Source organism: Falco rusticolus, chromosome 1 (genome assembly GCF_015220075.1).
Source record: "Falco rusticolus isolate bFalRus1 chromosome 1, bFalRus1.pri, whole genome shotgun sequence".
In the NCBI taxonomy this organism is placed as follows: Eukaryota; Metazoa; Chordata; class Aves; order Falconiformes; family Falconidae; genus Falco; species Falco rusticolus.
Window position 1 is genome coordinate 30,735,464 of NC_051187.1, and position 27,353 is coordinate 30,762,816.

The 27,353-nt window shown below is 46.7% G+C and overlaps 1 protein-coding gene across 13 annotated transcripts in view; it reads left to right on the forward strand.

Annotated features, from left to right (window-relative positions):
* Positions 1-27,353, forward strand: part of PITPNM2 (phosphatidylinositol transfer protein membrane associated 2) — a 140,840-nt gene that overhangs the window by 99,492 nt on the left and 13,995 nt on the right. For 3 of the 13 annotated variants that reach the window (XM_037375384.1, XM_037375377.1, XM_037375382.1), the window contains exons 8-19: positions 1,193-1,288; positions 5,291-5,395; positions 6,271-6,341; positions 9,497-9,741; positions 10,227-10,416; positions 11,479-11,598; positions 11,963-12,174; positions 16,536-16,541; positions 17,028-17,203; positions 17,590-17,760; positions 20,461-20,610; positions 25,617-25,781. In XM_037375384.1, the coding sequence (XP_037231281.1) occupies positions 1,193-1,288; positions 5,291-5,395; positions 6,271-6,341; positions 9,497-9,741; positions 10,227-10,416; positions 11,479-11,598; positions 11,963-12,174; positions 16,536-16,541; positions 17,028-17,203; positions 17,590-17,760; positions 20,461-20,610; positions 25,617-25,781 (1,707 nt within the window). Of the gene's footprint in view, positions 1-1,192; positions 1,289-5,290; positions 5,396-6,270; positions 6,342-9,496; positions 9,742-10,226; positions 10,417-11,478; positions 11,599-11,962; positions 12,175-16,535; positions 16,542-17,027; positions 17,204-17,589; positions 17,761-18,853; positions 19,954-20,460; positions 20,611-21,945; positions 22,088-25,616; positions 25,782-27,353 lie in introns of those variants that run through there. The other 10 variants (XM_037375379.1, XM_037375385.1, XM_037375378.1 and 7 more) reach the window with 7 other exon arrangements.

The window sequence follows — 27,353 nt, forward strand, 5'->3', positions numbered from 1 at the left end:
TAGCTCTGCTCTGCCAACCTCCTTGCTGGCTGCTCCCTGAAGGGTGGGTGGTGGGGTGGTTGGGGGCTGCTGAGCCAACGCTGAGCTGCAAGGAGAGGACTCCACGCGGGGTCTCCATCCTCTTTCCATGTGACAACCGGGTAGCAAAATGAAAAGGATTTTATTTATATCTATTTAACGCTGCTACAACAATAGTATGAAATGGCTCATGCAGCTGTCACAGTAACCAGAGCCTTTCAGTGTCTTTGTGTATGCTAAACGAGAATTTGTCAGTCTCCTCGGGTTTTTGCTGTGTTGGGGTGGGTGGCTGCTGAAAGTGCTTTGTGTGCACTGTGTGGCACGCCAGAGCCTTCTGAAAGAGGGGAGAAACCTCTCTCGTCGTTCTCTGGACAGTGCTCCCTTCAGCAGGCGGCTGTTCTGTTATAGGTTCAGCCAAGAGCTCGGGCTGGGTCATGGCTAAATTATATTTGGTGGGGGAAAAAAAAAAAGGCAAAAAAAAAAGCTGTAATACATTTATATTTAGTGCAGGGAACTCTGGAGGCGAAAATGAAAGGGAACAGGGAGGTGTGAGAACAGGAGGGCAAACAAACCAAAAAGGACCGTCGGGTTTTCTCTTCACTCCATCAGGACAGTGGCTCTGACAGCTCCCTATGAAGTAGTTGGATAGCACTTTGTTTAAATCATTCAAGTTTAAAGTTTAAATAGATCTCTAATCCAATTTGTGTGGAAGCAATTTCCTTCCAGAAAACAGATCATTTCTATCCAGGCTGCTCTGCTTAGCTACCCACCCGAAAGTTAGCGAAGCAGAGGCATGGTTTGTGTGCTGATTAGAGGCACGAAGAAAGCTTCCAATCAGCCTGCTTCCTTCCTAATTGCAAACTTTAAAACCCAGCTGATTTTGCACGTCCTACTAACAATTATAAATAGCTGCCATTCAAAATAGCATAAGAGTGATACAAACAGCTTGCTTTAATGTAGCATCTTGCTGGCAGGTTCTAACAACAGTAAACAAACAGGATCTGTAAAGCGGTACGCTGACATCACACCAGCATCATCAGGGTTTTGTGTTTTTGATATTGCAGCAGTGAATTTTCATAGAGAACACACGACTCTTCCTCCAGCCAAGATCATGTTGGGAACTCTCCGTCTTGTCGATGTAGCGTATCACATAAGGCTTTTTTGTTTCTTCCAGCAAGTCCCTCACGCCATAGTATCTCCGAGTGGAGGATGCAGAGCATTGCCAGAGATTCAGATGACAGCTCAGATGATGAATTCTTTGATGCACATGGTATGTGGAGCCTAAATCACCGTCATTTGTTTCTTGAAACGGTGGGGTAAGAGAACGGAAGGCACGAGGGTGGGGGGTAAGTGGGGAAGGAAGCGAGACCTGTTTTGCTTTGTTTGAAGTCTTTTCCTTTCTAACCAAGAGACGTGCAGCATCAGTGCAGCTTCTTCCAGCATCACCTAGCAGACTCTTATATTTAATGCAGCAACATTTCAGTTTCAGTGTGATCTATTTGAAGGGGTCTTGAACGGTCTTAACCTTTGGAGCTGTGTTGTCTTTGGTGCAAGTGAGTGTGGGTAAAATTCAGGAATACGAACTGGATTGTGGGTGTGTCCTAATGATTCTGATTCAGTATGACTGATTATTTTTCTCATTTATTTTTTTAATCAGGAGGAGGTATGATTCATTGCCCTGTCTGGCCCTGAAAAAACCCAAGTTTGCCTTTATTAACTCCTTATTCTCCCATTCCAAGAAATACAGTAGTGAATGCAACAGGGTGCTTCAGGTGCCAAAATTAATCAGTGTTGATTCCAGAATTCTCCAAGTAATTTTGACTGTCTGTATTAGGAGAAACTGTGTCGTTGTTTTTCTTCTGTGCATGTGAAGAAGCTTTGTTCCACTGCACTCATTTTATATATTGTACCTAATACGTATTTCAGCCTGAAGGGCTCTGTCTCTATTGACGACAGATGGACTCTTCTCTTGGCTTGTAATGCTAATCTAAGTTGGATGCGCAGTGCATGCTGATGAAGTTGGTGACCTTTCTGTGAAATGCAATTGTTAGAAGATGACACCCCAGTTTTGTAAAGCGGAACTTCACTGATGTTCAGCTAGAGTTCAGTCTCAAAAAATTGATAGTATCGTGTTCCAGAGGAGTTCCTGCATCAAGTGTTTGGGCATGCATCTCGAATTCTGGGGTATGAAAGTGGCATGCTATTGTAGAGTGACTTGCACAATAGCAGCTGAAATGGCCAGGATGTGTGCAAGGCAAGGAATGATTGTCTCTCTCACCTGGAAGGAGAAGGGCCAACTTAGTTTTAAGTGTCTCTCTTGATTAACTTACGTAGCATCTACAGAAACTATGTAAGGAATTTATTGTAGCAATATACAAACAAGAAAAGAGGAGTGAGTCATCAAAATGGCATCATTGCTATCCACACTGTTTTTTGCCTTTTTAATTACTGAGTAATAAAATTGAGATAGAGGCGGCTCTGCCTCCATCCAGGGCCCCAGGGACTCCCTTACGTGCTCCTAACAGGCCTTGGAAGGAGAATTAACAAAAATGAGCCTTGTGCCACAGTTAGCATCAGCACCTCTGTTGCAATACTTCTAGGAGCTTGCTAACAGAAGCAGCAGCTCCTCCTCTGCTAGCACACGGCGTGTCTCCGTTGACGTACAGCCTGTCCTCTGCAGTCCGCCTAGTGGGTTTGAAAAGTCTGCCTGCCTGGTCTGATGAGATTTTGGCTTGTGAATTGAAGCCTGGATGCGTGTGCTGTTTGACACAGCCCTCTCTTTGGGAGGGACCTCTTACTGCCCCTTGGCCCCCAGGGACATGGCCCAGCTCCGGGTCTGCGAGCAGGGATGAAGCACTGCTTGCAGCTCATCCTGCAAGGCAGGCTGGCAGGGTCGGTGCCATGGGAACTGGCACAGATCAGGATGTGAGTCGACACCAAGCACAGTTCCTCGGAAGTGCTTCCCATCTATACACGCACGTTTCCTTGCCGTGCAGTGGGTGTAACCTGGGCCCGGGAAGATTTCTCATCGTCGGCTTCCCCCTCATCTTCATTCACTCGCATACTCTGGTAGAGATAGTGACAAATACAGTAATATCTAATATCTATCCTGTAATAAATGCTAATAATGGGAGTAATATCCCATTCGGTGATCGCTTGAGCAGCCATAAGGGCTGTAATTAAACCTCTCAAGGAAATAAGTTTAATATTTAGATTAAGTTGCTGGAGGAGCTTTGAGTGTAATCTTCCTCTTAATTCTCTGCCAGCCTGTGCGTTGCATGCTTGTGCTTTCCACTTGCTCTGAACAGGTAGCTCTGCACTCCCTTGTGCAGGGAAATGGGGATTTACTCAGATTTTTTTTCCATAGCTGAGAAAGGAAATGGCGTGCTGATGCAAAGTTTCCAGGTTGCTCGCTTTTTATGGTCAAAGTGTAAATAGAAGCTCCTAAAAATAATTGGTCTTTGCTTGGCTCTGCACTTAGCTCCCTTCATATATATATTATTTTTTTAAGCTATTGCTCAGATTTGCTGGAAAGATGGATATATTTCATAACCTTTTTGTTCCCCATCCTAGTATTCTTCCAACTAATCATTTTTAGTAACTGTACAGCAACAAGACAAGCGGAATCCCAGGCTGGGACTCTGAAGAATTACAGCTTTTAGATCTATAAGACATCTGTAATTACTGCTGTTTATTATTATGTTTATAACTCTTTATTAAATTTACAAGCCCAGTATTTTCAGGGAAGAAATACTAAGTGCAGGAACAATAAATAAATTAGAAAGCACTTAACTTCTGTAACAAAAGATGCGTCATCAGTATAAAAAAAGAGAAAGGAAGGGGGGAAAGAAAGGAAGCAGCAACCCAAACCAAAGGTGTTTTGATCCTGTAGGACTGGCACTGCCGTTGTTTGTTTTCCTGTGGGTTCAAGCAGGAGCTGCGGGGCTCTGTTTCCTTCCCAGGACCTTGCCAGGACTGGGCAGGAGGCGCAGAGGCTGCCTGGTGCCCTGCCCCGCTCACAGTGGCTCTGCGCTCTCCCCGACACAGGTGGCTCCATCAGGCTGCTGCTGTCCCAGAGAACCTCTGGTTTGCTGTAAACATTCCTGCAAGCCCTGTCTCAGCTTCAGGCTGGCTGCCCTGCGTTCAGGCTTGGGCTGGGAGTGAGCTCATCACACGAGATGGATAGCCTAGCCCTGGCCAGGAGGCATGGGGGGTAGGGGGGGCCTGGGCACTGGGATGAATTCTTCCAGCGCTGTGGCTGCTCGTCGCTTGTTCGGTGATGTGTCCGTGGGGCTCAGCTGCTTGTTCCCATGTGGATGTACCAGCAAAGGCCCGTGGACGGGCCAGGCTGGACCCTGCCTGTGTCAGTCTTTCGCTGCAGTGAACTGGGGTTCTGCCACCCAGCACTGTGTGCTGTGGGCACAGAGCACAAGCCTGGCTTCCAGTGTCACCCCCCCATAGCCCTCCTGTCTCCCCTAACCTGGATAACTCCTCTGATGTCTGCTACAGAGCAAGGCCGGCAATCTTTCTTATGTTTGGATACGCCTGTGGGGTGTTCTGTAGGGTCTCTCCTTTATATGTCTCTTCCTTTTCATTACACTTCTAGGAACATAATATTTTGGGGATCCTTATTCTTTATCAACTGTAGCAAAACTGAGCCAGAGGATCCAGAAGATCCTGAGACAGAAGTGCCAGATATGTGCACTCAGTATGATCAAAAAAAGTCTCATCTCCTAAGGCAATCAGGCTAAAGATAGCCTAGGGAGTTCACGTTTCCTTTATTACTCATGCCTTTTTAGGTATTCAGTCCTATTAACAATAGTGATCCCTGTTCCTGCTTCCCCCGGTGACATCCCGCAGCTTTCAGACAGCTCTGGGAGGATCCCAGGGGCAAACGTTGCTGTGTCCTCTCCTGTACCTGGAACATTCCGACTGCTTTAGCATCATCAGAAAGTATGGCAAAAAAACGGTCAAACTCAGTACCTGCAATGGTAACATTAAAAATCCATGTTATTTTTTCCAGGCTTTAGGAGTTTTGTTTGTTCAAAACATGCAACTAAAACATTTTGTTTACTTTTCCAAAAGTGCTTTGTTTTTTATATAACAAAAGCTGGTAAAGTATCAGGTTTTATTATGACTTAAGCCATCCAAATGTTTATGAAATTTCACAGTCATGGGGCCTTAATTTTAATTAAAATTCTGTTCTGTGCTCCTGTATGTATACATATTTTTGTGTGTGTGACTCTGAAAAAAACTTATTTTTTTTTTAAAGAGGACTTGTCTGACAATGAGGAAATGTTCCCGAAAGAAATAACCAAATGGAGTTCCAATGATCTGATGGATAAAATTGAAACCCCCGAATGCGATGATGTCCAGGGTAATTTTGTTTTTTCTAAGTAAAAACTGCATGCGATATTTCACAGTATTTCTAGGCAGTTGTTACAGCTGCCATCTGAAGAAGGTAAAACTTGTTATCCTCATCTCACAAAAGGAAAAATTGAGACTGAGCATAAAAATGACTGCCCAGTGCTGCCAAAAAAGAATTGCCCAGTAGGAGCTGGGATAACACTTGATTTTCTTTTATTTTCCACCTTGTTTAGGCTCCTTTATGTGCCAGCCAGGCTTCTCTTGTATAATGATGAAATATTCCAGCTCCATCTGGAATGACTTGAATTTCTCCTGACTCTTCTTTCCTCTCGCTCCATCCTTTGTTATTGTCTGTATCTGCCTCAGTTTTATGTTATGCTCATCATTATGAAATTGTGAAAGGAAGCTAGCTCCTCAGCCGGCTTGATTCACATAGCAGCACGGTGGAAGATGACACTCAGGCTTTCTGGTACAAAGTCTATCTGTGTAGGCGCAGACGTATGAACGTATCAGATCTCTGCTCCCCCAGCACAGTTCAAGCAATTCTTTTTATTTTCCCACAAACCAATCCCTCCTGACAGTTGTGCAGGGATTTCCCATTGTTGCCATCCTTAATAAAGTGATGACAGCGGATTGCTGTAATGAGAGAAGAGCTCACTAATGTTTTCAGTGCTTACCGAGGTTATGAGATATAAACTGCTGGAAAATAAGTGACCCGGCGTTGCCCAGGCTTCTCAGGTGGAAGGAGGTGGGGGGGAGGGAGAGGGCAATTTGATGAGATAATTAAGGCAATGAGGCAGAAGAGGCTGAGGGGTGTTGGCACAAACAGTGCCTGTGCCAAATGACATCTTGCAGTGCTGATGTTTTAAACCTCTGTGCTTCCAGGTGACTTGTATCACGAGACATCAGCAGAGTACCATGTTGGCTCCAGCGTGGAGAGGCTCAGCATCATTGAAGTAAGTGGTTCCGTTTCTTGCAGTGAGATCCTTTGTTGCTGGATGATGTCTGTGTGGGGTAAGTGGCATAAACGCCTCCCTTTGCTGTGAGCACCATCTCGTCTTCGTGTGTCCTTCTGAGCCACGCTAGCGTGCTGTGTACTTCATGGCTAGGTTTAAGGGATTATTTCACCTGTCTTTTGAACAGCATACAGAAAATACTCTGTAGTTTGCAGACAGTTCCATGTATCCAGCTGAAAAAAACCCCAAACTAATCCTGTGGGGATAGCTGCAGCCCGAGGCACTGATGGGTAGAGCTGTCCTGCTAATGCCAAACGAGCTGGCGTGGACGTGGGAGAGGGGGAGCCACATCACTGCAGCACCAAGGTGCAGGCTGCGGTGGTCCAAGTGACACAGCTCGGCTGTAGCCCCCTCTTTGGAGCTTTTCAGGGTCTTGTTTGGAAACCAGTTACAGCAGAGCCTGTACGAGCACTCTGGGTGAAATGAGAAATAAATAATGACACACGCACCTACCCCAGCTTTCTAGGCTTGCAGATACAGGCTTCTGCAATTTGGCGTCCCAGCGAGACAGTGCATCTTGGAGCGGCCGTCCTCATCCTGCCCTTAAAGCATCGGCCTGTCTGTGCTGCAGGGATGATGTAGGTGCTTGCAGAGTGCCTTAAGTTATGTCATGGTCTATCAAAGACCATGAGCCTGGTTTTGGTATTACTCTGTGTGCCAGGCTGTAAGTTCCTGGTGGTTTGGCTTTTTCAAATTAGACTGAGAGCTCAAGGGCCACGGGGAGAGTGGGTGGCTGCGGTCAGGAACGGCTCTGGTCAACTCAAGATAAGCAAGTCACAGCCCGAAGATTTCTCGTAGAGCTCAGGATGGTGTGGAGAACTTGTTGTCTTCGTCAGAAGGCTGTACAAACTCAACCCCCTCCTTTTCTGCCTTTGTTTTAGACAAAGAACAGACTTCAAAGTGAAAAAGACCGTTATTTGTAGCTGTTCACGGTTTACTAAAATAGTATGAAATTCCTAGCCACCATTGCAGTGACTTTCAGGTGAAGAGCCTCCATCACCAAAAGGTAGTTGAGGAATCAGGTGTCTTTAAGAGACTCCAGATCTTACAAGAAAGTTCTAAATAGCCACCTCCACCCCTAAACTAACCATTCCCTACTTCCTTCAAGAGCAGAGGTTAATGAACTGAAAGGGAAAGGTGCCTCCAAATGACTGCTGATAAACTTCTGGATGACCTGAGCTTGGTGACTCATGTTGTTCTCCGAATGAGCACTTAAAACACTTGGCTGAAAGCAAAAGCAGTGCTGAGAGTGCTCCTTCTGTGCCTCCAGCCAGGCAGAAGTTCACTTTGCAGGTGCTGTAAACTGGAATCGCAGAAGGTTTAAAGAGCAGGCATTAATACGGTGTAATGGTACTAAATAATTAAAGGCCATTCTTATGCAGGAGGTCTGGAAAATCTTTATTACCGACTTGGATGTGAATTTTAATACTTCTGGTGGGCTGTGTATTAAGACATGCTTTAACATTATCTGGTAAAAATGTAAGCTAGTTGTTAGGTTGCTAATGTGTGCCTGGGCATGCTTTCCTCCCACCAGCAGGTTTGTCAGGGGCTCAGTCACTGCTCAAGGGACAACAGGTGACTAAAGATGCTAAAATTAGAAAAATTTGCCAAATGGAAAATACTGCTGCCCTCCACCCCTCCCGCCTCCCCCCTCCCAGTGGCTGTTTCTCCGCCTCACAGGGAGTTGCCCTGGATGTTCTCAGATACCGTCTCTGCTAGCGCAAGGGATAAAGGCACAGGGGGAAAGATCAGAACGTGCTGTCACGTATCTCAGAGGTGTTGGGTGGGGGATTTGAGTCCGTATGGGAGCCATAAACACTGAAAACCCTGGTAGCAGATAGATATTAAAAATAATTACTGCTCCATTGTGTTATCAAATGCGACCAGTACAAATGGATGCTCTTGTCCCTGCTCCTTGGGCATCCGGATTGGGCTTTGCCGTGCTGGCAGGGCACTTGATGGTAACCCGCTCTGCAGGTACAACTCCCTCCTTCCCCCAAACTACAGCCTGTCTCGTTAGGCAAGGAATCTATTCAACATAATAAGCAAATGTCTTGGACAGCCAAGGTAAAAACTTCACTGTGTTCATGCAGCAGGCTCCCAGCCAGATGTCGGTCAGTCCTTGGGTCACAGGGTCTTGAAGTTTTATCTTTTCAGTCCCTCTTTTGCAGTAGCATAAGCAAATGTGGGGTCTTACTTACAACTTCTCTTGCAGGCAAATAGATGTAGTGACTGATCTCTTCCTACAGCTTTTCCCCAGTCACTCGCCACTCGCTGACCTGTTTGATCTTGTTTGTTAATTGTGCTGAATGTGTTTGACTGTCAACTGCCGCAGCTGAGCTTGGCACCCCAACAGAAAGCAACACCCGTCTTTTATTTATTTTTCCACTCTAATGCACACAAGTAATGTCTCTACTGCTGCCGTGTTTCACCTGGATACAGTTTTATGCAATTTTTTTTTTTTAACTTTCAGCATTCCTTCTGCTTAGGACAGCCGGTTACGCTGAGGCTGAGGCGGTGTGTGTGCATTTGTGCATGCACATGTGTAGGGTAAGAGACCTGGCAGGAGTAGTGAGGTTCTCAGCTGTTGTATCCAGGCGTATCTAATGCCAGTTTCCATAAAGTAGGAATACTCCTTCTTGAAGACAGTTTAATTTCTTACCCACAAGCCTGCAGATGTTACGCTAAACCCTCCCATCTCCTGTGTTTAGAGGCCTGATTTTTGGTTTGCACTTACTCAGGATCAGTTTAGACTCTTGTGCTTGCGCCTGCACTTCCTTTGACTGAAGTGCCTCTCTCCCCTGCCTAGCTTTCTTTACCGTGTTTGAGAGCAGGCATCTCAGTCTGCCTGCAGAAAGTCTCCATGCTGCTTCCAAGGCCTTGTAGCATGGCTGATACTGTTTCTGCTGGAAATACCTCGCTTCGGGGATTTTGTCTCATCCCTGACTAGGCTCGATGTGGATAGTGCATTTCTTGTACGCACCATGTGTGAGCCTGGGGAAGAAAAGGTGATAACATTTGCATAACATGCACTTGGATCATATAAACCCTCTTTGCAAAATAAGCCTTTCTGCTGTGCTTTCTTTCCCACCTAGGATGAGTCGGTGCAGCCACTAATGCAGCCAAGTAAAATCCATGTCCTCCTCTTGGTACTCCATGGAGGGAACATCTTGGACTCAGGAAGCGGTGACCAGAGCTCTAAGCAAGGGGATGTCAACACCATCACGACAGTGTTTGACACGGTGATGAGGGTACATTACCCAGCTGCTCTTGGACACATTGCCATTAGGCTAGTCCCTTGCCCAGCCATCTGCTCTGAAGCATTTTCGCTGGTGTCCAGGTAAGTCGATGCTACTTTGTCACGGAGATACACGTATAAAATTTCAGTCTTGGTTTTTAGGTTTTTTATTTGCTACTCTGAAATGTTCTGCATGTAGTATTGAAAGCTCTGACCACACTTTGAGAATGCACTTACTAATATACTAGAGAGGCATTCAATCTCGATTTCATACTTAGCTGTAGTGAATACAGTAATCATGCATCAAGAGTTCTGAGATTGATTTATTCTAATTAATTCAATAAATACTAAGGCTTTAATTCCTTGTCTGAGGGTTGTTCTGTCAATGTAAATATGTTGTCCTTGAAGACTTAGGTTTGATGGGAGGGAAAGATTTATTAAGCCCTCACCCATTCACAGCGGAATAAATAGCCTTTCTATCTTGAGGCTTTTTTTAATGAACCACAATACTGACTGTGCTGTCTGCAAATGGTTTTCCCCATCTGTATGTTAGGCTGAACATTTTCAATGTCTCTTGCCCTACTCAGCCTCAGCCCATACAGTTACGACGAAGGCTGCCTGTCCAACAGCCAGGATCACATTCCCCTCGCTGCGCTCCCTCTGCTAGCAACATCATCCCCACAGTACCAAGAAGCAGTAGCCACAGTCATCGTCAGAGCCAACCAGGCCTACAGCGAGTTCATCAAATCCCAGGAGGGCATGTCGTTCAACGGCCAGGTGAGCCAGCAGCTCTTGATAGCCACAGGGAAAGGAAGAGCAAGTGAAGCAATTTCCTCCTGAAGCTCTCTTTGTCCATTAATCTCTCAGGAGGCATGGAAACATGACGGTGTTGGGCTGCAATAAGAAAGTGGTGCGTTTCCATTTCTTTCTTTCTGAGAGAGAGATTATTGCTTATGCTCTGTCTTGTACCTTTGGGATTCCAAGGAAAGCCTGAGCTTGCGTTCAGAAATGAAGCTACAAAGCTGTGAAGTTAATCAGTTTTCACCTTGACACACCTTTCCGAATCAGGAATGCTACCTTTGTTACTACACAGGATCTCTGCTCTCATTGCAAACCAACCCCATTTAAGCATTCCCACCTTTGAAGGACCTTCAGCAGCTTGTGCTGGGGTTGTCGCAGAAGTGGGTTTCTTTTTTTGACACCGTGTGGCCGCTGCACCCCATAAAAGACCCTGACTGAGCCTCACACCTTTGTGAGCAGAGTGACTCTCTAGCCCCACGAGGTTTGAGCTGTCGGACTAGCTGTCACGTTGCACTGCTGCAGTGTCATTTATCCACCCAGAGATTCTTCCCAGCCAGCACTGTGCCCAGGGACCCAGGCAGCCCCCTCCTACGCAGGGATCTCGGTGCCTACCTGCCTGGTACCCTTGGAGGCAGGACAGTGTTACCTCCTCAGGGTCCGAATGCGGGGCAGAAGCACAGGGGAGCTTGCCTGAGGCAGCACAGACAGCTGGGAAGGAGGGAATCAAGCTTGGTTTTCTGAGGCTGGAGTTAGTGCTCTGATCGGTGCTCTGGTGCTTTCACTTCAGTCGGTTGGTGAGGACAGCCAGAACTCTGTCTGTCCATCAGTATCAGCGATGTTAGATAACAAGAGTCTGCAGGGTATTACGGGATGTTTGTTGACTGAATAGTTTTACTGATGAAAGCACTGGGCATCCTGTTACTGCAGCTTTCCTAGGTACCATCCAGCATCCCGTTTAAATGTCAGCTCTGAACTGAAATCAAGGAGCCTTTTTCCCCCCCTCTCTCTCTCTTCCCCTGCCTCTGTTGCATTTTTCAGGTCTGCTTGGTAGGGGACTGTGTTGGAGGAATCCTGGGATTTGATGCCTTATGCTACAGCAATCAGACTGTGTCCGAGAGCCAGAACAGCAGTCGGCGAGGGAGCGTTGTGAGTGTCCAGGTAATTCTGGCTCCCAGTGTGAACTGGGAATGGGTCTGCTGGCCACAGCGCCTCCATGGCCCCCCGTTTTAGTAAGGATCTTTTCACCAAGCGACAAAGACTATTCCTTACCAGTGGCAAACATGTCTCTTAAGGTGCATATATGTCTCAGTTTGGGTGTGTTTGCTCTGAATGGGGATGCTTCACCCTCTGGTGTGAAGTGTCACCCACACCCTTAGGAAGTGGTTTGGTCTGAGATACCGTCTTGCCCTGAACTGGATCTTGGGGTAGATAGGGAAAGGAGGATGGAAGGAGAAGGTTATGATGCAGGTGTATTCCTGAGTCAGCTGTTAAGAGTGCTAAATCTGTATATTTCAAATCCCAGGATACTGACCTCCTGTCTCCTGGAATAACGGTGAACAACAGCTATTGTTCCAGTGGCTCTAACTTGGAAGCCAGCAGACACCTCAGCAGGAGTAACATTGATATTCCCCGTAGCAACGGAGAAGATCCAAAGAAGCAGCTGCCACGGAAAAGGAGTGATTCATCAACCTACGAACTGGACACGATAAAGCAGCATCAAGCCTTTCTTTCAAGGTAAGATTTTGAAGGAACAGAACCAGCAATATTCTGGAGCTGAGATCGGTGCATCTGTGAAACCCAAACGTTGCTTTGTCATCCTGTTACAAGCACGGTGTAAGAAATAGTGTTTAATTTAGAGTAGAGGGGTATAGATCTCGGTGTGTTGTGAATGCAAAAAAAATAATTAACAGCTGCCTTGCTGAGTGGCAGTGAGAGAATCCAGTTGCTCTGCTGCATCTGTATTACAGTCACACCTTCACCCTGTTGCTCGACAGCCAAGGCAGTCAGGTCACGGCTTTTTTGCTGTGCCACAAGCGTGTGATGGAGGTCATACAGCAAACACAGAAGTGGTGTGAGGGGAGGCGGTGGAGCAGGACTTTGTATTTATTTCAAAGCGTGTGCGAAAGGTGGTTTTGAGTTGGCTGGCCTGTTCTTGGGAAAGGTGGGTGTGAGCTGAGTAGCCTTTCGTTTTGGCCCAGTTCAAGTGTGAGGTTGAGTTGTGGTGCCCTTTCCTGCTGCCCTGGTGGCAGGATACTCTGGATGGGACACCCTGAACCCTAGCTGCTCAGCTGGTTCATGGAGCAACCTTCAGCTGCACGTGAGGATTGTTCTGTTTATGGAAAATCTGACAAAGGAGCCCAAGTCCTCTGTGTGGAGCGGGGACAGGGGGTTGTACTCTGTCCTCTGCCGCAGCTGCTGGGTTGTACCAAGGCCACGATTCAAATTTGTCACTTGCTATTGAAGCCCCCAGTATTGTAATCCTAAGCGTTTTCGAATGGACCTTCAGGAACTTACCCGTTAACATAACCAATAGAATTTCCATAGCAGCCTTCCCGTTGCTGCTGGTTGTTCAGGGATTACTTCTGTAAGCCCAGAGGCTTTTTCTGACTGAATCATCATCTTCAGCCTGTGGAACTGGACAGCCCAGACCTTTTCCTCCTGCAGGCCCGGAGGAACTGCAGCATCCTCTTAACCCCTCTTCCCCCAAGTCTCAGGTACTGGGGAGCATGTCCCCCCACCAGCGAACACCGTTACAGGCAATGCAACTGTCCCCTAGGCTGTTCCTTTTGCCCTGTGCCAAGCTGAAGGCTTGTCCCACACTTCTGCCCCTCCTTTGCTGCTTGGAATCACTGCTTCAGCGCAGGGACTCGTGTTGTCCTGCCGTGTCAGGGGCCCTTTTATATAAAAGATTTGTGGGGGAGAGGAAGTATCAAAGGGAATGCAGCTGTTGCACAGAGATACTGTGTTCAGAAAGACAGCTGCATTTACAAAAACCACAATAAGCTTCTTGGCTATTTCCAGCAGGTTAATAAAAGGCAATCAGTTTCTTGTTCTTACCTTACCAAAACAGCCTCCTGTATTACAGGAGAAAATATGAGTCGTGCAGAAATGTGCTGTTTCTCCTCCTTGTTACTGACTCCAGGGGGACAGCCTCAGCTAAGGAAAGGGGGCTGGCATCTTGATGCAGTTTTACATCTAGTTTAGAGTTAAGTGCTGGGCCTGACATGGGTAATGGATTGCACAGTTTATCATTTCAAATAGATTTGTCCTGGTCCTGGTCCTTCCTGCTCCATCTCCAAAGGATTCTGCCCACTCCCAACATGAAGAACTTGGGGGTCCCTGGCAAGGGTTGTCAGTGTTCAACGCGCTGATGGATTGGTGCATCTTTTTCTTTTAGAGTTTTTTATCTTTTTAATCTACTGTTAGACCTTGAGAAATTAGTTAGAGATTAGAGAAACGTCTCTCTTCCCACAGCCGAAGAGCAAGATTCCCTCAGGAAAGGGGCAGGCTGAAGCTGCTGTATGAGCTCTCTCCGTACCTCTCCTGCTCCGCGCTGGGGTGCAGTGATTCACCTCTTCCCCCCCGCCCCCCCATATGCCAGCAGGGCATCACACAGGGGCTGTCCCTGGACCTTGTGCTTGCAGCCGTCATTACTGAGCAGCACAGCCAACAGCAGAATGTCCCTTTGGCCTCTTTGTCACTTCAGTAATGATTTTCCCATACAGAAAACAAGCCCTGGTGTGACGTGGCTTCGTGCAGGAGATGGGTAGAACAGAGCCAAGTTTTCCTAACGGGCTCGGCAGACAGGCAGCCTGGCATATGGGGGCCTTTCTGTCCGTGCCGACTGTGGAGCTCAGCTTGTGCCAAAGACTCATTTTTCTCATTTTTATTCATGTATCAGACCTACCCGCTTCTCTGGGATAATGCCCAGTGAGCCAGAGCAGCATCTAGAGATTACAATCACACATTTATTTTAAAATTCAGTCCTTCTGCACAACTACATTATTTCTGGCTGTGCCGTACTTGTATTATTGTAAAATGAGTTGATTTGCTTCTGAAATCCATAAGCTCTTGTTTAATTAATGCACACAGTACATCTGCTGCTCTTTAAAGGGAGAGCGGGGCACTGTAGGTTGCTCGGAGCGTGATGGATTAAGAGTTCCCCTTGGCTCTTATTTCTTTTGATTGCTGAAAAGACAGTCGAGTTCCCAGCAAAAGGAGAGAAGCTGTCCAAATCGCTTAGCAGTATGAGTGCTCTTGTTGTCTGCTGTTCCCCACAAAGAGATGCTGTGGGAAGATGGGTGGATACACCAAAAATGCCCTGCACCTGTCCTGGGAAAACACATCTGCCTCGGGATAGTCTTTCCTTCTGCGCCTTCGTTGGAATTACGTTGCTGTCACCCCGTCACTGGCAAAACTGAACATCTTCTAAATAACTTTGTATTCCTTACACACAGCAAACTTAATCAGTTGCAGTCCTGTCAGCTAAAATAATTGTAGCCTCGCTGAAGGGCTGAAGGGGGCTTGTTTAGAAACGTGTTTCAGCATGGCATGTCTCGGCAGTGTGATCAATCTCAGGGAAGCTCGTTCACATCACAGAAATGGGGACATGCTCATTTTAACTGTCACTGCTGTAACCTCCTGTTCCTCTCACTTTTGACATCACTGTTTTGACTTTCCCCGATACGTATGTCTGGCATAAGTAAGCTTGTCATTTCCCTGCAGTTGGAAAGCGGGAGAATAGCGCCGTGCATATGCACGCGTGCGTCTTTAGAGAATATGTGGCAGTGCAGCATGAGAAGAAGGTCCTTTAGCATCCTTTGGGAATGACATCCAGCAGAAGCACTGTCTCTGGGATGGCACATTAATTTACCAAAGCAGGAAGACAAAAGTCTGAGTGAAACCCCTTTTTCTTCTCAAATGTGTGAGTTTGCAGCTGGTCATTTATGAAATGGCTCTCCCAGAGGGGGAGCGTGCACAATCAACTGCTCCGGTGCTACAGATAGTAGGGAGTGAGCATCCCCGATTGCACGAGCGCAGCAGTGCTGGGGTGTCACTGCCCAGCTGCTCGGGTGTTCAGCACGCTGTGGCCTTGATGAGCAAGTGCTATCGCACACGGAGACACAGCAAGTGCCGGTGACCACCTGGGTTTTTGCCTGGGGGCCACAGAGCTGTCAAGAGTCTGTTGCATTTGCATCGTTCCCAACTCCGGGCCAGTAAAGCTTTTCTCCAGCCCAACTGTTGTGGTATCCATTTATCCTACATATTTTCTAGAACCTGTTCAGATGCTTTTTCAAATGTTTGCAAAAAAAACCCCTGTTGAGTCACTGCTGGTTACTCTGTCTTCAACTCTCTGCTTCTAATTAGAGCAACGGTAGCCCAGCCAGGCTGCCGTCTGAATCTGTAGAACCGGGAGAGCAAAAGAAATTGCAGCTTATTGCTTTTGGGTGGTAGCAGAAGAATCTCAGAAACCCTTTTGAGAACCAGGTCAAATGTTACACATCTGTCATTTTGCTGTCTAACCCCAGAGCCAGACTGCAAAGAAACACCTCTTTCTAACATGGGGGTGGATTCCTGGGATTTTCATCTGAGGCTTCCTGCTGTTTCTTCCTCAGTGCCTAAGGGATTTGTGCATTTAAATCTCTCTGTTAAACCTGTGTGTTGTCCATCCTGCACTGCACGCAGGTTGAATTTTGCAAACAGATTTGGCACCTGAAAGGGGATAGGAAGGGAAGCTAGGCACATTCTATATCATTATTCTTTTTAAGTACAGTTATCTGGAGTTGCTGGGCTGAGGTTGAGAGGTGGTTTGGTAATAGCTCAACAGATGTAGCTTCATGGGCAGAGGAGAACTGGGAGAGTCCTGGGTGCATGATAAATACAATTTACCACACAGCCACTTGAGTTAATTACCATGAATTCTCATTCCCATGGATGCCACACACGTGCATGGAAGCTGTGGTGCAAACTTGGTGCACAAAGATCAGAAACCCTCTTGCAGATTTTGATCTTTCTTTTTCTCTTTTCACTCCCATTTTCTTTTTCTTTTTCCTTTTCAATCCTATAACATTTGTTCACCTACTTCCACGAGGAAGAAATGGGTAAGCACAGCTTTCTGTAACATTTGAGAATAAGGTGATGGAAGGAACTCAGATGATGACATCCATAAAGCGTAGCAGTAACGAGTGTCATGGAGTGAATCACTGTAAACCTGCTTGTTTCCCTGCTACTTCAGCAGTTTTGGCTTGCTGGTTATTTTATCTTGCAAGTGACTCTTCTACCAGCAGCAATCAAGAATTTGACTCCTCAAATTAATAACATTTTGAGGAGATAGGAGCATGTAAATGAACTGGCTTGAGGCTTGGATTTGTACAGTCTAAATTCTGCCAGTGTGACGGGGTAATTTTTTGGGGGGAATGTTTTACTGGCTGGTAAAACTACAGCACTGAGGCATGGTGGGTTGATTGGCATAGTTCCTTCACTAAAGAGATAGAAATTATATTCAGTGTCACTCACTAATCCACCCTTCAATTATAAAAACGCAGCATGAATAAAATTTTGACTTTTTTTTTCTGTTCTTGTCCCAGTTTACATTCTAGTGTTTTGAGAAATGACCCAGGATCCAGGCGATCTAGTAGCTCTACTATGTTGGATGGAGGAAATATTGGGAAGTTTGAATTTGAGATCACTGACTTCTTCCTCTTTGGTTCTCCCTTGGGTCTGGTTCTTGCACTGCGAAAAACAGTCATTCCAGCTCTTGACAGTAAGTCCTGACGTAAGCTGCTGAGCTCACTTAGTGGATGGTGTAAAGACCTCCTGCTACAAATGGAGTAATTTGATGAGACAAACTGGTAAAACCCAAACATTTATATATAACACTTATTGCGCCATAAGGAAGCAGATCACTGTGTGTTCTAGCCAATACTGATCATACAATTTATTTGCAATTATTAAAAATACTGGGCAATTCTTGAGTCTATAAATATTGTAATAAATTGTTTCAATCGACTGAACTGGAAGACGAGGGAGATGATAAATCCTTAGCACTTTTTTTTTTTAACACAATAGTTGTCCTTTTTAGAGACAAATATTTACAGTATTCTAATAAATAACTTTTCGATACTTGAGGGGTTTTTCTCATCTTTTTAGTCTTTCAGCTCAGACCAGCTTGTCAGCAGGTCTATAACCTGTTCCACCCTGCAGACCCATCTGCTTCGCGCCTTGAGCCTCTTTTGGAGAGGAAGTTCTACCTTTTGCCCCCCTTTAATATTCCCCGTTACCAGAGGTTCCCGCTGGGGGATGGCAATTCTGCTGTTCTAGGTAAGTCACTTCAGATCCGTATTAGCTGTCTAAAGGGTTGTATCCACACTTGGCATGTCATTCCTGATTGCTTTGATAATTTCAAGAAAGACGATTGACCCTGTGATGTTAGCCTTATTCCCCGTTTACCAGAAAAGTAGTTCTCTTCCACCAAAATCAGTGCCTTTTTTTTGTCCTTATGCCCATTGTTTGTCACACAAAGGCCGTCAGCTGCTGAGAGTTGTGATGTGGTGACCTCTCTGTGAAGGTCTGAGGGACTGAGTGAAACACGAATAACTGGGCAGAGTTTAGGGCTTCAGTCCCCGGAAGGGTCAGTGCGGGCTGGAAGGAGCAGAGTCAGCAGGGAGATAATGAGATGATTTACTTGGTTGCAACCTCTGCTTTTTCATGGGACAGGCTGCTGCAGATCGGTGGGCTGGTGACAGTGCCTTGCCCTGGCCACCTTGCCAATGAGACGATTTGCCTTCCTAGGATAACTCTGCCATCAGTGGCCTCTTCCCTTGCTCTGCCCTGGTTGCAGCAGTAACAAAATGGAAAATGGCTGTGTGCATGCCCGCTTGTCTTACTGGGTTGCATTTGAAGCAGCTGTGTCCTGACCATGCCCTGCCTCAGCTCCCATTACATCAGTGCTCTTGCAGTTGATCTAGTAAAATAATCTATATATTTCCTACCATCTTCACCTCACTTCTGTGCCTAGACTCTCATGGTCTGTTGCCATTTCAGTGCAGGCTCTCATTGCAAGGAGTTCTGGGGGAAGCTCATCACTGTGCAGAACTAAATTTGACCTTTCTGCTTCACCTAAAGCTTTGGTTCCCTGTGGGGTCAGGCCTTTGGGGCAGGAAGAACAATTGCACCACAGTATTTCCCTTGCTAAAGATTTAAGATTTAAGTGGTCTGCAGCCACTTAAAGTCAACGTTGCAGCTAAGAGTCACTACTACAGACCTAGACTTACAGCACACAAGAAATCATGCTGGCAAACCAGAGTTTGGAATATCAAAGCCACCAGCTAGAAAGATTGGGATTTGGTGGTTAATTATTTTTTTTCCCCAAGCTCTGGTAGCTTGCCATTTGTTTAATATTTGAATCATGCAGGACTACATGAAGAGGAATATGTATCTAGAGCTGAACGACTCTGGTGACACCCTGCATCATTTTTAAATTGAAAATCCAAAGCAGTGATCTTCTGTGAATCAGTGTCTTTAAAGATTGTATTGCAATTGCTGAATCTAGAGGTCTGATGTGTTAAATGGGCATAAACTAAGACCCACGTTTAATAAAGCGAATAAAATACTTTCAGCAGGCCCTGCTCATTTGTCAAATTTAGCAAAGATCTTGCAGCAACACTTTTCAAGAATGGATCCACCCACAATTACATTTTTACCCAGTCCAGTTACAACAGCTGAGAGAATCTATAGCAACTTGAAAAGTAATTTGCTTTTTGGGTGTATTCTAAGTATCAGCTGCAAGTGGCTTCTTAAAAAAAAACCAAAAAAATCCTAAACATCTTACCTTCTTCCTCTTAAATACATTTCCAAGCCCCTGTTCTCACTGAAGCCCGAGGTGGAAGCCCCGTTGACACTGAGCAACCTGATTAGGGATCAGCAGAATCAAAAGAACAGCAGGGATCTTATTAGTTGGCTGTGCCTCCCAAGCCTTTGAGTGGGCTGTGTTCACCGAGACACTTGCTATGTCGTGGAGAGGACTTAACCAGCAATTAACTCGACCATGAGAAGGGTAGAGTGATTTTGAAACCCTCTCCAGGCTTGAGCTTTGTTGTTTTAATTGATGCTGCTCTGCCTTGATGAATAAAAGTGACAAAAAAAAGCAGCTTTAAATTCTCTTCTCACGTAAGACGAAGCCTCTTCATCGCTTTATGATGAAGGAGCCAGCTATTCCTTTCCGTTAGTCAAAATTTCAGGGTTGTGATTTACACGTTACCCAGAAGGAATGTTCTAACCATGATTTGCAAAGCTGCTACTGAAGTTAGTGTTCACTGTAGGGTGCTCCAGAAAAGTTAATTGCTGCTATAATTAAGCTATACGATTTGGTGAGCACGTAAAATTCAGGTGCTCAATTATAATTAGCTATGTACAAAACCTTCTGTAACACTGTTTGTGCACATTTCCTCATGCAGATAGGTAGCTTTTTTTAAAGTCCATGATTCAGAAAGCCTCTTTTCTGGGGAGGGGAGATTTTTTTTTTTTTCTCCTTCATTTTTTCCATCTGTACCAAATGTTGGATCTCTGTTTCATTACAACCAACTTGCAGAGTAAAATCAAATTAACATCCCTGCTTACTCCTGTGCTTTGCAGTGTGTAAGCTGTGAGTCTGATGCAAGTAAATCTCCCCTTACAGCATAATTTTTTTTCCCCTCATAGTAGAAAAGTTTCATCTGCTGGGTATTTATGGATTTGGGGCTCATTGGAGAAGCTGGTTAAGAGGACTCCCTTTGCTTTTGTTATTGAAACACCATCGTGCTTTCCTCTGCTACCAGTTAATCTCTGATGTGGGTCTATTTGGAAAGTCACCCATGTTTTGTTTCTTTTACTCTATTTGAAGGTTGTCTTTTCATTGGAGACTCATAGTTGAAGTGCTCGGTTGTAACTGTTTGTACGTTAACACTTTCGTGGCCGCACGTCTGTTGTTCTTTGTCCTGTTTTGTTTTGTTTGTTGTTTTTTTTTTTCCCATCTGCTTCTAGTTGAGACAATCCAGAACAATCCCATCCTCCTCATGGAAAGTAGCCCTCTGGGTGCTCTCCAGCACCAGGACAGCTTCATGGAAACAAGTATCCCCGTTCCCGTACTGAATTGGCAAGATGTTTCCAATAAAAGTGCTGGTTTTGCTGAGTGTGTGTAATCTACACTTTTGTATTGTCTGTGGTGTTGGGTACTTGGGGTGCTTTTTTGGAGATCACGCTGTTGCCTCCTGGAGTCGAAATCTTCGTGCTGTGTCTCAGGCTGTGCCACATGAAATATCCACTTGGGATCATGCTTGGGTCTGGGAGACCCACCATGCAAAGAACGAGTTGGGATTGCAAACTGTCCCATTCTGGTGTCGATGCTGGAAGGGGAGACTGCTGCCACGGGCTGACTCTTTTCCATCCGTGGTGGCTGTGCTGCTGGGAAGAGGCTTTGGCACAGAAAGCCTGAGTCCCTGGGTGGCCCTGCTTGTGCAGGACCCCGTGGGAGAGGGCTGCCTGCCTCATTGGGTGGCTCCCCAGCACCCAGCCGTGCTGCACCCTGGCCACAACGTCTGGGTCAGACCAGATTTTGTCCATTTGAGGATCTTGTGTTTGGACACTTCTTGTGGCTCTGCTGAATACAGCGACTGAGGCTTTCAGACCCCAAGGTGGCTACACATTTTGGCTTTTTAAAATTTATTTCTTGACTTCTGCCTTAAAAGCAAAGTTTGATGCTTTGTTTTTTTGGGTGTTTTTTTGCTTTAGTTTCCATCCTAAATGCTGCATGGCCTCATTTATTCCAGTTGTGGCTGGTGCTGTGTCTGTGATTTTAATGAGACTTGACTTTGGTTTAGTTTTTTTCTTGGCTGTGTGTCTTTCCCATTCTCACCCCTTTTTCAGTGTTTTGCACTGAGAGTTTGGCTCTGCTGCCTTGTCTGTAACAAGCTGACCCTTGCTGTTCATGAGCAGTCCGGTCCGTTACGTGGTCACCCAGGATGGCAACGTTGCTGACTGTTCCAGATAGTCTCTCTTTTGAAGCTGTAGGTGATTTTAGGTATGCAGTTGCCATGTTGCCTGTGCTGTTCTGTAGCAAAGCAGAGGGAAAGGATCTGGTACTATTAATTAATCCCTTTGGAGGTCACTGATGAAATGCTGTTTAGCTGTCATCTGATAGTTCCTGCTGTCAGGACAGAGCCTTTAGAAGGTTCTCTGCTTTTTACCTTGTGTGTCAAGAGCACAGTGTGGCCAAGCAGTGCTTGGCTTGACTGTGGCAAGTGCTGAAAATCCCACTGGACTGCAGGAAATTTCCAGAATCGTAAAAAAAGTATCGACAATAGAAATTGATGCTGCTTTTGATCTCAGGATAGCAACTGCAGAGTGCCTAGCACTTACCAGTGCCTCCAGTGCAAGCAGGGTCTGGCCTGTGCTGAGCAGCTGGCTGGCTGCTTTTTTTATTTATTTTATTTTTGTAATTGAACTTTACGTATTTTTGATTGCTTTCAGCATTTCCCACTTCGGTGCCACAGCTCAGCCTGAAAATAGCACATACTGAAATCTGCCATTCAGATACCCCAAGGACTTAACGCAGTGTCAACAGTACATTAGGAGGATGGCCCCGTGCCGTTCACTTAGTGGGAAACAATTGGTAAGAACATTGACAAACGAGTCCATAAATGAAAAGGCACAGCACTGAAATAAGTATTAGAGATCCAGAGGTAGGTTTCGGGGAGGGGGGGGGGAGGAAAAAAAGTTATTTTGCTTCTTACGTCACCTCTTCTGGAAGTGCAGTTAAATCTCAGTTCATTGCACTGTCCTGACACATGCTTGCTACAGCCTGAGCAGCGGCGGGTCCTTTGCTGGGAGAGGGGGTGCTCAGGGCACCGCTGGAGCCAGGTCTCCTCTTCCTAAAGTCTCCTTGTCCTGATAAAGCCAGCCCTCTGACGTGGTACAAGTATGCCTCAGCCAGTGCAGTGAACCAGGGGCACCTCTGTCCTTAGCTGGGGACATCAAGGAAGGGCTGATCTTGATGGAGGTCTTGCTTCTGCCGAGCCTGTTCCAGCCGTCCAGTTTTACCCTGGGCTTGAAGTGCTTGTCTTAAAAACTTCCCCACGATTGCTGGGTCCTGAGCTGTGGCTAGGGATGCCATCCCTGCAACACAGAAGGCTTTAGATCGCTCCCTTTTGGAGCAGGAGCGGTTGCAGGTGCTGGGATCAGTCTGTGCCAGCGTGGCAGCATCTGTGACATCCCACCCTGGTCACTGCACTCCCCAGGAAAACCCTCTTGGTTTCAGAATTGCAAGAGCGGTGCTGCACAGGGGATTTGCTGCAAAGAAAACACAGACTTTAGGAGATAGGTTGCTAGAGGGGGTTTTTCTGCAAGTCAGGTCTCGGGGTTTTACCTGGAAGTCGCTGTCACTGCAGCTTTGGGGTGGAGAAAGCATGGCTAAAAGGGGCAGTAATACATAAAACAGGTTTTCTGTCCACATGCTTCCTGCCCTCCCTTTTCCTGGCCCTCATTTGTCTTAGAAACTGTCCTTTTTCAGGGACACGGGGTGTGTAGCTTGGGAAAAGGGAGAAACACGAGAGCCACCCAAGTGGGAGCACTGCTGTCAGGTGGCACTCCATCCCCTGCAGAGCAAACCCCTGCCCCCAACATGGGTGCTATTAAACTGAGCAGTTCAGTAACGCTGGAACAGTTCAGGCTTTCGTAGGAGTGAAAATTACTCCTCTGGTGGCACTAGCTAGGGTGGTATTAGAAGGGCTGCTGAGGTTGGGTATTTTTTCTTCAAACTCATTGTATTAAAAGAATCCCCTGTCAGGCGCAGGAAAGCGAGACTGGCTAAAAAAAGCAAGCCTGAAATACCACTGTTTCTTCCTTTATTTGCTTTCCACTTTCTCAAAAGAGATAAAATTCAGACAGCGCTAAGTGAGGACATACTAACAGAGCCGGAGCCACGATCAACCCAGGCAGCACCGCATTTGGTCCAGGCTTTTCTCCGGTGTAGCATCACTGTGACACTCTTCTGTGTGTCTTCCAGCTGCTTCCCAATTCAAGCCACAGATGGTTTATGTTTAAGGGAGAGGAAGAAGTTTAAACGTCACTGGGAAGTGTTAGTTAAACCTGAACCTGGCGGTTTTTCCTAGCACGGATGGAGCCACACGGCTCCTTGCCTCTGGCCAGGTTGAGGGAAGGCGGTGGTGGTCTCCTGTGTTATGGGGGGCACTCCCCTGGTGGGGCACAAGTCCATAAGCATCTCCCATCCTGACAGGTGAGGGCAAGGAGAGGCAGAGGTAACCAGAGGAGGGATGAGAGGGTTGTCCCAGGTCACGCAGCAATGGGAATGAGACCCTTTACCCCTGAGACCTTTGTGGAGTTGACTGCAGTTCCTGGCTCGGCTCCTCTTCTCCAAGTGCAGCCTGCACTTGAATTACCTCCTCTTGCTTGTGCTGGCGGTTTCTGCAGTGAAAAATTACTGTCCTGGTGGGGCTGGCTGGGTTGTGGATGCTGGTAGCAGCCTTGACAGCCAGTAGCTCAAGGTGAGGCGAGAAGAAGAGGAAAGTGCTGAGAAAGTGATGCTGGTAATGGCCTTTCAGGGACAGCGTGGGCAGCTCATCATCAGGTCAGACTCCTGCTAAGGCTCAGATCCTGCAGCCCGCAAAGCTTTTACCCAGAGCAGCTTGTGGCCTGATTTTCCCTGCGGAGAACAGAACTCTTTCCCCACACTTGGCCACACGTCTTTGGCTTTGTACGTTCCCTCTGCCTCTGCTGCAGCAGGATTTGTGTGGGCACAGACACTGCTGCTGCGACCTGAGAGATGGGAGGAAGCAAATCAGTAGCCCAAGCAAAAAAAGATTGATATTAAAATAAACCAGTTGCCAAAACAACGCTCTGTGTCAGCCGCGTACTGGGCTTAAATCCAAGGATATCTAAACCAGCTGAAATAGGTGGAGGATGGTGGTGTGTGTGGGAGTAATGTACTTGCATTCCCCATGGCATCTACTGCCTGACTGGGCACAAACCTGCGCCCTGTCTGGTACCTGGGAATAAAGTTCAGGTGCTGCCCCTCAGGTGCAGCAGGGATGGGCAACAGTAAACCGATAGTAAGTACCTTTGCTTTTGCACGTTACTGTCATACGGGTGCTGCCTGCTATGAAGTACTTGGTCCTGGCATTGCAAACCCTCTGCAGTGCAGGATCTTGGGATGTCGCAGAGGCAATTAATGTGGCCACGTGGCATCTGCAGAAAGGTGGATGCTCTTAGCACTGCTCTAGGGAGAAAACTGAAATGCAGAGATTTTATCGTGACTTTCAGCATCTCTCAGTTTGCCAGTCCTGAACATTTTAGGTCCATTTCCCTCCCATACATGCATAAGGTCCATGTGAGCATGACTTTAAATCCTCCTCTTCTGTATTTATGTACTAAAGGGTTAGGCCACACTTGGTAAACCTCAGGCTGGGATCTAAAAATCCAGACTTGCGCATTGTACAAAAGCAGCTCTGTTTTCACAAAGACTGAGCACCCCCTGATCCGCCAACACCAATTGGAGATGCAAGTGCTCAGCACCAGGCTCCTTTCTTTTGATAGCCCTTACTTTAGTTTAACGAGTGTTGGCTCTATCCATTAGCAATAAAATACGAGTTCAAATTTAGTCCCTACCAGGCATGAAAGTGTTTTCTTGATTTTTTTGTGTGTGTGCATTAATGCTTCTATCTTGGAGATGTTCATTTAAGACTAAACGTTTCAAGAAAACAAATATCCCCGTTCTGAGGTTGTTTTTTGTTGTTCTCCTTGGTAATTTTGTCTGGATGCGAATATATAAAGTTGCCTATATTCACATCTCTGTGTGTGACACATGCTTCTGTTATCGCTGCTTGAGTAAATCTGCCTGGGTTTTTCTTTGGGGTTTTGGATTTGTTCTTTGAGCTACTTATTTTGCTTCTCTCAATCTAAGACTGCTGCTCCAGCCACACGTCTCTCTGCCTGCCGTGGTGTTTGCTTTCTTTTCAAATCAGAATTCTGATGAAATGGTGGTTTGTTTTTTTTTCATTCCAATCGGTTCTGAAAGGTTTTTGCACTTACCAGCCTTGTTTGCCTCTTCCCTCCCCTCGAGTTCATCTTGCCCAGCCTCTTGTCTGTTGGTCTAATATTTTGATTTCCCTGTTTCAACTTTGTAGCAGATGTTGTTCAGTCTCATGGTGCCGTCTTCATGGAAAACGCGTCCCTGTCCACCCCCATTTCAGCCCCTCAGTTCAGGGGCTTCCGGAGAGCCAGTGAGATCAGCATTGCCAGCCAGGTCTCAGGAATGGCAGACAGTTACACTGCTTCCAACATAGCCAACAGTAAGTGTTTCACCCCCGCCGAGACTGCTGCTCGCCGCCGCATCGCTCCTGCAGCACCACGCACGGGCCAGAGCCACGCAGCTTCTGTCTGTCTGTCTGTCTGTCTGGGGCTGTGCTTCCCATTCATTAGAAAAAGCTGGAATTAATCCTGCCTTCACCCGGTTTTGCCATAGTCAGCGCCACGTCTTTTCATATCCCCTGGAGGAATATATTTGATTCTAATACAGGGGCCCCCGCTGTGTTACGCATGTTGGACCACGCTGGTGATAAATTGTGCCCAAAAAATATAATAATTGATAACTCTGAGCACCGTTTGGGTGCTGTGCGTGGCAAGAGTTAATCTGAAGGGCTGTTTCTGTGCTGCCGTTGATAAGTTGTGCAGAACTGGTAGGGATCAGCTGCCAGATTGATAATGCAGGATGTGGCATGTGGCTTGATGCAGATCGCTTAGATGTGGTCCACAGAAATGGGGATGAGTAAGCCCCTCTGTAATGCTGGAAGGGAAGAACAGGCTTGGGTTATTTATTATTTGTATTAGAAATTCAGCTCTTTTGTAGCCCACAGGGCAGCTCAGAGAGTCAGCCAGTTATGGTCCATATCCCAGAGCTGAATGAGGAATAAAAGGGGGTTTGTTGTTGTTTTTCCCAAGACCTGTATAACTTCCCAGCTAATACAGCGGAGAACAACAGCCTTTGTTAATAGTTCAGCCCCTTCCTCATTTCAGCTGAGATGTGAGTTTTACCAGTCTTTGTCCTCAGGGACCTCTGATAACCCAGACCAACAAAGGCTGAAAACCAAACAAATTAAAAATACTGCCGCCAACCCCCAAAATACCCAAAACCAACCTTCAGCCCAAACTCTTGTCCCAGAAGGTGGCAGAAATTTAGAGATGCTGCATTCCTGGCACGTTAGATGACAGAGCTGTGCAGCTCACTTCAGAATTGGGTGCTGAGGTTAATGATGCTCCCCAAGGCAAGCGTTAGCTGTGATGCTGCGGACGTTGGCCAGGGGCTGCCCGACCTTCTTACCCTCTTTGAGACAGCACTCAGCAGCCAGGAACAAACCACCTGCGCTCCGACAAACAAGGTTTTCTTTCCCGAAGCACATCCGAGAGCTGATGCCACGCTCCCTATGTGCCTTCTTATGTTTCTCCAAGTACTGATCTGCTTGGGAAGAATGGTCCTGGGGGAGAAGGTGTTTCGTGCTAGTTGCACACCCACGGAGAGCCGCCGGGCTGGGCCAGCCAGGATGGGAAGTGGGAGCTGGGGGTTGTTTGCCAGGAGGGGTTTATACCCAGGTGATGCCCAAAGACCTGCATGGCGCGACGGAGGGATCCTGCCCCTGCAAGCTGATGGCAGGATCGGGCCCACACAACGCTTGCCTCTCCTTGCTTGCCCCATGCTCTCGCGATTGTTTAGCTTCTGGTTCGTGTCATGTATTCCTCCCCGTGCTTCACAGCCGTCAAAACCCCTTTCTGGGATCAGCGAGGAAGAGCCTGGGCTTGGGGCTGTGCATCCCTCCTCCGCTTCCCACGTGCCGACGTGTCCTCTGAGCCCTGCGCTGGCTTCGCAG